Source organism: Glycine max, chromosome 18, assembly GCF_000004515.6.
Source record: "Glycine max cultivar Williams 82 chromosome 18, Glycine_max_v4.0, whole genome shotgun sequence".
Classification (NCBI taxonomy): Eukaryota; Viridiplantae; Streptophyta; class Magnoliopsida; order Fabales; family Fabaceae; genus Glycine; species Glycine max.
This window is the reverse complement of record NC_038254.2, coordinates 3384029-3394544: the sequence shown is the minus strand read 5'-3', so window position 1 is coordinate 3394544 and position 10516 is coordinate 3384029. Positions and strand designations below refer to the sequence as shown.

Genomic DNA, 10516 nt, shown 5'->3' with positions numbered 1-10516 from the left:
CAATATGACTTTTAAAATAATCACCACAAAAATTAATAAATTTATCATACATCATAGATTATGATCGAATAACCGTCTAAATTTTTTTACACAATGTATAATATTTTTTCTCTTAAGATAAATAGATACTGTTTGTTAAACACAAAATATTTCGTCCATTTTTAAGTCCTGGGATTCAGAACTAGTTAGAAAAAATAAGCTATATTTAGTTCAATCTTTGTCATTGACTTTTCGTTCCTTTTCCTCTGTAGCTAGTAAGGCTGGAATGGACAATTGTATGAGCCTTTAGCCTTATTAGCCTAAATGGAAATATCGATCTAAAATTTTGGTTTAAGTAAATGAATTCCAAATGTTGTTTAAGAAGTAAGAGATTTCAGATTAGTGTGGTTTACTAATCATTATATTATATCTAACATTTTTTTTGTTTTATTCCACACGTTATAGTAGGGGAACCTTTTTTTTATACTTATATACCTATTTATGTTAGAACAGTTGAAGTGATCTCATTGGGGGACCATTTTGAAATTGGAAACTGTAATTTACTAACTGCAATGGGCATGGTGGAAAATGGAAATAACAGGTAAAATTCCTTTGTGATTTTGCCGGTACTCTAAACTAAACTTTCCCGTGACTTTCCTGTAGTACTGTTCTCAACATCTATGCCATTATTTAAGGTCGACTACGTTTCTCTTTCAAGTTCACATGAGAAAGCTAGCTAGCTTGCATAACTTTAATTTCATGCTGCAAAACCAACTCTATCAGTGTTCAGTAGTGCCCTTTGGTAGTGACTTCTCAGCTAGCTATTGCAATATAAACTATGCAAGGCTATTTTCCAAATGTCCAATAATTGGACCTATACTAAAATGAATTTTCTAGCTATAGCTAGTTTTTTTGTGCTATAAAATGAACATGAGATTCATGAAGATAGGTGTAGTGCGATGTCACAGTTGTACTTTTTCGTCTTCACTCGAAAAAAAAATTTATACTGTTCTAATAAGGGAAAAAGTGTTAAAAGCCCGTTCCTATCTGAGTGTGTGAGGCTTACTTTACAATTAATACGTATATTAATGTATGATAAAGTCACTAATAGGGATAGTATTAAAGTCCCTTCTTACATGTGTCTGATTGTGTACTTTTTAAGAGGGCCTGAATTCCATACGTGCCATGCATTTATTTGTGACGATCGTAGATTATAGTTTTGAATATTTGTCATTAGATTTTAGAAATTGATTTTAGTGCGTGAGTACGTGGGTTCTTGGTAATAGCGAACCGACTTCTTCATCGTTGGCTCTTCTTGTTTTCTCAACCTTCCTTAGTCCTACGAGAAATTTAAGTTATGCACTACAAACTTGAATTTAAAATGATGATATCATATAACTTCGGGTCATGCTATGACTATAATCCTCACTTTGTTTCAGGATACGTAACACATACCTTTCTCTTTCCTTATCATAAAATACTAGTAGTATATTCAAACTGGAACTGAATATAGTGATTGATACAGCAATAACTACAATGATTAAGGTTACACTTAAAGTTACAAAAGGGTTTAGCATTATTCTTTTAATTAAAAAGAAAAGGCAAAAAAAAGTTGCTTAGGATTAAGGAATCTTCGAAAAGTAAACACGACGAAGAACAGGAGAAAGAGAAAAAGAGGGTAGATTACCTATGGTAGTTTTCTCTCTTTCTAATCTTAAGCACATAGACCTAATTTAATTTATATAACAATATAATATGGTGCTTTTTTAGGCACAATATAATATCGTGTCATCTGCTGCTTATAATATTGTTATATAACTTAAAAGAGATTTACGTAAGGTTAAGATAAGTGTCAATGAATGTAACAATAACGTTGTTAGATTTAATTTCTTTAAAATGATATTAAAAGTAAAATAAAAATTTGTAATCATTAAAAAATAATAATTAAAATTTATACAAGCAACTATTATAATCATTAACATCCGCTAGAATCAACCTATAAATATAAGGAATTAGAGCAATTTATATATGAAATTTTAGATTCAAACTTTAGTATTTTTTTTATGAGAAAAAATCTTATTTGAATTGGATAGAATAAAACTCTCCTCCAATATTTAATTTTCAACTTGAAATTACTTGTTAAGTTTGCACATTTAGATTCAAATTTGAAATTACTTATTAAGTTTTTAAACACTACATAAGTTGATTCATGCACTTGGTCATTACAGACCTTGATTACAAACAACAAAAAATACAATAATCAATAACTATAATTTCTCACTTTTTGTTTTAAGATAAATCTTTTCTATCTATGACATTTGACCTCTTATCATATTTACAATAGATGTAACTTAGACAACATGAGTTAGTATAGATAAGAGGTTCATTGAGTCATGGTTTTGCTGTTATCTTTTGGTTGTGGTCTATTTATGTATACATTTGCATAAATATGGTATAACTAGTAAGCTTAGAACATGATCCTGTAATACGTATCTGGATCTAGTACTTCTTGTATCCTTCTAATAAAATTCTTTGCTGATAAAAAAAAAAGCACGATGAGCTTACGGGAAATAATTTGATTTTAATCCATGCATAATATTTTATAGGGGATGATGAGTTTTAAGAGTAGTTAAGTCTTAAATAAAAAATTAGTCTTATAGTTAGTTCAAACAATTGATTAAGAATAACTTATGATTCTATGGAACACTAAAAAATCTTAATTATGGTGATTGATTGAGAGAAAAAAACAAGGTTTCTCTATCAATTATTTTCCAAAAAGAATTAAATAGACCCCACAAGCTTGGCAGTAAAATATGAAGAGGAGCTTTTTTCTGTTTTATTCACCATAGATGACATGGCCATGGCGTGGGTATTTAAAGCAACTCCATGTCCAACCTCCAAGGTCCCCGATTCTCCACTCCTCCATTCCCAAGCAAAAGCCACCCATCATTTATATCACCAAATCAAATCAAATCTGCCATGACATACATGCACATATAATTCAGTATAACTAGCACAGCATGCATTAACTCAACTACTCACTCACTTACTCTCATCAACCTCGTACGTCAACCAAACCAAACCTACCTAGTCCTCAGTCCTCACAAAAGAAACTAATGGCCAAAACAAAACTAACCTTATTAATAATCTCCTTCTTCACCACTTTTTCTGTTGTTTGTCTCTCCTCCCCCGCGGATTTTTTCCTCTATGGCGGGTGCACGCAGCAGCGTTACACCTCGAACTCGCCCTACGAGTCTAACCTGAACTCGCTCCTGACCTCGCTGGTGAACTCGGCCACCTACTCTTCCTACAACAACCTCACCGTGGTGGGGTCCAGCCAGAGCGACGCCGTCTACGGCCTCTACCAGTGCCGCGGCGACCTCGCCATGCCTGACTGCGCCGCCTGCGTCTCCCGTGCCGTCTCCCGCGCCGGGCAGCTCTGCCCAGCAACGTGCGGCGGCGCGGTCCAGCTGGACGGCTGCTTCATCAAGTACGACAATGTCACATTCCTGGGTGTGGAGGACAAGACCGTCGTGCTGAAGCGGTGTGGGCCCTCGGTGGGATTCGGGCCGGTCGGGTCGGGTGAGAGGGATGCGGTGATGGGCGGGTTGGCCGGTTCGGGCGGGTATTTCCGGGTCGGCGGGTCGGGTGATGTGAAGGGTGTGGCGCAGTGTTGTGGGGATTTGAGTTTCGCCGAGTGTCAGGATTGTGTGGGGGATGCGATCCGACGGCTGAGGAGTGAGTGTGCTGCTGCGGATTATGGGGATGTGTTCTTGGGGAAGTGTTACGCTAGATTCTCCACCAATGGTGCACATGCTTACAATTACAACAAGGCCCATGGTAAGCCTTCACTTCTTAAACTACTAACAATAACCTTAAAATAGAAAGATTTTGTGATTTTCTTAATAGAGGGTTAGGAAAACATTTTTTAAGTATATTTCTTCTAATACACTTTCCTATTTCTTTTTTAAATTACAAAATTATGAGTGTGACTTGTGAATAAGAAGTGAAACACACAATAAAATATGATTTTCAAAAACTTTCAAAAGAGAGTATAGTATCATGACCCCTAATAAATTCCAGTTAATAATAAAGAGTGTATTAAAAAATGGTTGTATTTCTTATCTATGAATGTGTTTAGTTATATGTTATTTCCAAAACCTGAAAATAAGGATTGTTATGTTAATTACATAATTTTAAAAAAAATTAGAGGTTCATGTATGAACTATACACATCACATTCACACGAACACCCTTATTATTCATTTTGTTTTTGAGTCACTTGTTAAAAACTTGGTCGAGGCTTAATCTTATTATATATTGCACTCAATATTCTTAAAATTAGGAGACAGGTTTAGTTTTAAATAATGATGCATGGACATTCCCATGTTATTTGATACTTAGAAAGAAAAAGAAACATAAGAAAAAAATGTTTTAACATTATATGTAATGGAAAAAGAAAAAATAAAGATAAATGATGAATGTAAATGAAGAGTTTGAAATGCCGGAGTGTTTGTATATTATTATTATTATTTAATTTGTATTTCTTTATGAGATATTCACACTCATTCTCCATTATTATTATTAGAATAAATATAATATATATTGAAAGTGTAATTTTTTTATATTATTATCTAATCACAAATTATTATATATGATAATTTTTTTTTATAATAATTAACTTAAAATCATATTAAAAATTTAATTAATTAATTATCATATAAAAACATTTTACACTCATTACATGTTTTTAAACTCTTATTACGATCTTCATTTCTGACATAATGAAAGAGAAAGCAAGTAGGAATTTATTTTAGCAAATAATAAAGTCATGCAGCTAATTCAGCTCTTTCTATTGGTGGCTCATGGTTAGCAGGAAAATCGGGCAATGAAGGTGAGAAGACATTTGCAATAATTGTTGGATTATTAGCAGGAGTAGCTATACTCATTATTTTCCTTGCTTTCCTGAGAAGGATTTGTGAGGGACACGGTAAATATACCACATTATTTTTTTTTTCTCTTGTTTCGCATTTATTTAATTATATAATAAGAAAAATACAACAGATATGGCTGCACTGCACATTAACACGATTCTCTCTCTTTTTTTTCTTAATCTTTTCTCATGCAGGTAAATAAATTAATTTAAGCTTGTTAAAATCAGTGGCACCGCATGGCACAGCCGCTGATCAATTCTCAGCATTAATTCTAAATGGTTTGCTTTTGGGACCTCTTTTGCTTTCCTATTATTTTTTATTATCTTCACAACGTCTTTTTCTTTTTTCTTTTTGCCTCTTTCTTTATCCTTCCCTTTATTACAAACTTCAATTCAAAAGAGGACCTTGATGAGGATATCATATGGGAAAATAGTACACCATGGGACACAGTTGAATTCATAAGGCAAAAGCGAAAAGGAACAAAAGAGAGTTAAAAGATTCTGTTTTCCTCAATCCTCCCCACTTAACAAGTTGCATTGTCTCACCCCCTTTGCAAACAATTACTTATATCATTATTTGTTTTATTTTTTTTTAAAGTTGTATTATAAGATTTCCCACTTTGTTATCGTTAGTATTATAGTATATGCGGCCATGAACTTTTGGTTGGGTATATCTAATATAAAAGATTTTTCGTGTTATGCCGATTTTGGTGCCTAGCAAATACTTTGACATTTTACACAATAATTTTTGTTTTTTTCAAAGCTATCCGTGAATTCTTTGTGCTTGAGTTCTGCAGGGAAACTAAATCCATTATCTTTAAGGAACCCAAGTACTAAACTAGGGTTATTCTTAAAAAAAAGAGTACTAAACCAGGGATAATTAAGGAGGGAAATGAAAGAAAATTGAAGGGAGAAGATGGATTTATTATTGTTTTATGTGACATTTAATGAGGGAAAAAGAGAGTGAAAGAGAAAGAGAGGAGAATGCTTTCTTAATTTCTCCTTAAAAAATTAAGAATAAGAGACCATCAAGTTGTTGGTTTGATATAGGTTCAAGTCCTTTAAAACAAGTGATCAAAAAGCTCAAATCTTAATTCTTGTGTATGCAAAAAATTTGGTTGGTTGGGTGTATCTAACTTTTATATCTTCAGATCCTTCAAAGAAAATTATTCTTGGTGAATGATCACATGTACTTCTTACAATCGTATGAGTAAAACAAATTCAAGAGAAATAGTAGTGATGGTCTGATGGAGCTAGACTATTTTAGATGGTAGCCAATAAGTGATGAGTCCTATATTTTACTGTCGTAAAATTTTACATGCTAGGCATTAAACACTTTATAAAATCGTAATTTCTCTTGCTTGAGATTGAGATTTTACGTAATCATATATTCAAGGATTCATCTCGAAAGAATATAAAATGAATGAAATTTAATAAAAATTCTTAATAATTTATTTTATGAAAATAAAGAGCAATATCTAGCATGCATTACAACAATAAATACGTGATTTTATCAGGGTTTGACAGAGTTTACAGCATTTTTGTGTGTGTGAACTTAAAACGTATTTTTTTTTATCAAGAGTTAGATATTAATATCTTGATACATTATTATGTTTGAATGAAAGGGAAAATAAAAAATACAAATAACAATTTTTTTGTTTAATTACAGGGGAAAAAAGAAAAAAACTTCTAAAAACAATTTTTTAAAATTTATTTAATTTGACTTTCTTTTTTAATTTAAATTTTAAATTTTAAAATTTTATCTACCAAACTCAATGAATGGAGGGTGGCGAAGTCAACTATTTCTTTCGGTATCATCAAAGGCTTTTTCGATTGACGTGTATATACATGTCAAAGTAGATTTCAAGCTTCACAAAAATAGAGAAAAAGAAAAATTAAAAAAAGCGTTTGCTATACCCTCCATGAAAAGTTGTGAACTTTAGTACTGAAGGCTATAGGGCAATGGATCTCAAAAGACCAACCACATTTCACTTTTTCTTTTCTTATTTATGTTTTTTAAAATTAGCTTTTTGACTAAAACTTATATGTATTATTTAAAGGTTAAATTCAATACATTTTTAGTTTTTTAAAAATTTACATTATAATCAAATAATAGGTATTCGCGGATTAAATTACACTGTTATAAGGATACAAGACACATTCAATTCTAGCATTTGGCCAAATTAAGTGTTAGAATTTCTGGAGCATATAAGTATTTTCATTAACACACCCTTGACTGATGAGAAATTTTGGTCAATAGAAAACGATAGAAGGACACTAAGAACTTTTAGTCAATAACTTTCAACTACTAGGTTAACTCTACCAATTTCCACGTTGACTACTAACTTTGTTGGTTATTTCTTCTAAATTGTTGGTACTAGCCTTTTTCCTTTGAACCTTCTACTTGTTAGGGATAGCTGGTTAAACCCTTTATTCATCTTAGATAAACAATGACCCATTTCTTCTCTCACACCGGCATTTTTGCACACCGAATAATATGAATAATTATTTTTTCCGACTCCTAATTTATTTATTATTACTCTTATTTTTATAGCCCCGTAATTCTTAAATGTTTTTTAAATTTGTTTGGGGCCAACATAGAGGCCAGATATCTATTTTTCTATTCCATTTGGGTTTGAGTCCAATTGCAAAAATGCTAAATTAAAAATTAAGAGTTTACTTTCTCCACACCGTCTCGCACAAAAGCATACTGGTACTTTTTCTCCACACATTACCACATGCTAAATAAAAAATTTAAGATTTTAATTGTATTACGGAACTAATTTCTGGAAACGATTATTTTGTAAAAATAATTAAAAAAAATGGGAACGGTGCAAAGAGTTAAAAGGGAGTGCTAATAACATCTCCGGCGCCAGGATGCCATGAGAGGCCCAATTTCATTTTGCTTCTGCATGTCCGATTCACAAGTTGGGCCAAGTTTCTGTTTCTTGTCTTTTTCAGAAGACCAATGGTAGGCTTGGACTTTTTGTTTTGTTGCCCCCCATTGAGGCACAGACCAGTTTCTTTTATTTTTCATTTTACTGTTGCTATTTGTTTAATCTCTCTGATTAATCGGTCTGATAAATGACAATGAGAGACAACACCTATTATTTTCTTTTGCAATAAATCACCCATTAAAAATATCTAGAGGCACTAAGAAAGCACACAAGATGCTAAACAGAACATTACAACAGTTACAAATATATATCAATAATGACAAATCAGACACGCACACTTAAAACTAACAAGTTAGCAATCTTTAACATATAAACACAAAACACATGGAAATCACATTTTTATTTGTCTTGCCTAAAATCGTCAAGTGGTGGGATTTGCCCAATTCTGTATTTACTTTTTTTTTTCTTCAAAAAATCCATTACACCATTACATTAGCTAGAGAAAATTTTAATGTAACGTGTTTCATTTCTTTTAGTTGGGCCTAAGCGTTTTTTTTAAAATATATAATGGTGTCCTAAAATTAATTGCTTCTACATAATAAGGGTAAATCAATAAAATACCAAATACAATTAATTCTCAATTCATAAGAAAAAATAAATAAAATTTAGCCTTAATTAACCATATTTTTATTTTAGACTTAATTAAGTTTTTCATACTTGTAATATACTTTGTTTTTAAAAAACTACCTAACATTCATTTTTTCCCCGAATATCTAGGAAATTTTTGTATTTCATTTTAGTACCCGTCGTTAGTTTGCACCCGTTAAGTGATGACGAGACAAACAAAGTATCACATCATCATGTCTAATCACTAAACACATAAGCACAAACATCCACGTCATTAATTTATTTTTAATTTTAAAAAATGAAAGCAAAAAAAGAGAGGGAGAGCCATTTGTGGTGGTGCGGGAGGCGACAACCACCACCATCTTGGACACTCTTTGGAACTTTCCTTTCCTCCCCTTCGCTATCATTGTCGCTGTTACCTTAGCTGCCACTGTCTTGAATTGCAAAACCAAACAAAACCTGCACCCTTCAAATCAACAACAGATCTCACCTCCTCTTTTGCTAAATCCTCCTTCCAAAGTGCTCCCTTATAGTCCTGCCTGTCGATGTTGGCTTCCCGCAGTGGAAGAATGTCAAACTTTTCCCAACTCCACCAAGCAAGCTCAACTAGACATGACAATGAAACCCGTACCTGAGGGTATCTGCCCAAACCCGTCCCGATTTTGACGGGGAATATCCGAGTTGATCGGGTACGGGTTTGGGGATTACCCGACTTTCACTACTAGAAAAGTAACATTTAGCGACCGAAATATTTTTGTCACGATTAGCGTCCGAACAGATTCTGTCACAACTTGCCACCGATGTTGCGACCAAAAATATTTATCGTGACTAACTTAAATTAGGGACTGATTTAACGATCGAAATAAAGTGTTGCAGAAAATTTCGATGACTATTTCGATCGCAAAATATCTATAAATCAACTAATTTAACAACCGATCGAAGTAGACTTGGAGATAGCGACCAAATTTAATTCAGTCGCTAGTTTATGATGATAGCAACCGAATACATTTTTGGTTGCTATATAACAATTTTGAGGTCTACAACTCTATTTATTATTTTCTAAAATATTTATGAAACTCAATTTTTAATTTATTTTAACTCATAATAAATATAAAATATACTTAAATACATTTTATAGTTCAAAAGTATTGAAATTAATATATTAGTAATATTTTTAAATTAACAAACAAATATATATAATATTTTGTAAATCATAATAAATATATAATATTTTTTATTATACTATTATAATTTTTAATAAAATTAAAAATTTAACATTTACATTATTTGATTAATATAAATAAATCATGCCAGCTGCTGTAACTCAGGGATGCTTGGGGGTGTATGTGCTAGACAGTCCCACCATATCGCGCACCCAAGATATAGCGCTGGTAAGATTAAGCTGAGAACTTCCGTGACGTGCTGCCCTTGCCCCGACCCCGCCTGAGTGCTCTGTTGCCCCTGGTGTACCTGTAGCTCTCTGGTCTTGACCCACGACGAGCTTTTTCTCTCGTAATGCCCCGTAGGCCTCTCTCGGGTGACCTAAGCATTTGGTACTTCGATCTTTTATTAGGTTGGCGCCAGGTAAATAAGGGGCTCAAGAATCCATTCCCGCCGGCATCTTAGTATATGCCATTCCTTCCGTTCCTAGGAAATTCGACCTGAGGCCAAGAATCTGTATATGAAAAATCACTAGATGACAATCGAAGTCCCTCTTTCTTTATTCAAAAATCATTAGTTTTTTAATTTGTGCTTTGTACAAAATAATTTTTTATTTTATATATTTATTTGAATATTATAACAAATCAATACCCTTTATATCATGAAAATACGTAATAATCAAATTTTGTAAAATTAAGTGTTTTAAAATATGAGTTTCCTTGTATTTCGAAATTCACTAACTGAGTCACTGATTCTAACCGTTGATTGTTAAATTTTAAATATTGGCTAAACTAAAGAGTTGACCAATATTTTCTTAAAAAATAAGAACTTAAAAAATGTTATATATTCAAAATTCACTATATAAGTTGTTGATTTTAACATTTAACTATTAAATCTTAAACATTGACTAAAATAGAAAG

General features: G+C 32.3%; 1 protein-coding gene across 2 annotated transcripts; it reads left to right on the top strand.

Annotated features, from left to right (window-relative positions):
• Nucleotides 1-2849: 2849 nt before the first annotated feature.
• On the top strand, nucleotides 2850-5610 carry LOC100811615 (plasmodesmata-located protein 7). 2 transcript variants are annotated; one of them, XM_006601947.4, is made up of 3 exons: nucleotides 2850-3819; nucleotides 4852-4968; nucleotides 5107-5610. In XM_006601947.4, the coding sequence occupies exons 1-3, from the start codon at nucleotides 3096-3098 to the stop codon at nucleotides 5112-5114; spliced, it is 849 nt and encodes a 282-aa protein (XP_006602010.1). In that variant the 5' UTR covers nucleotides 2850-3095; the 3' UTR covers nucleotides 5115-5610. The 2 variants fall into 2 exon arrangements, with proteins under 2 accessions (XP_006602010.1, XP_003552879.1); XM_003552831.5 differs by having other exon boundaries at nucleotides 2853-3819; nucleotides 4855-4968.
• Nucleotides 5611-10516: the final 4906 nt, after the last annotated feature.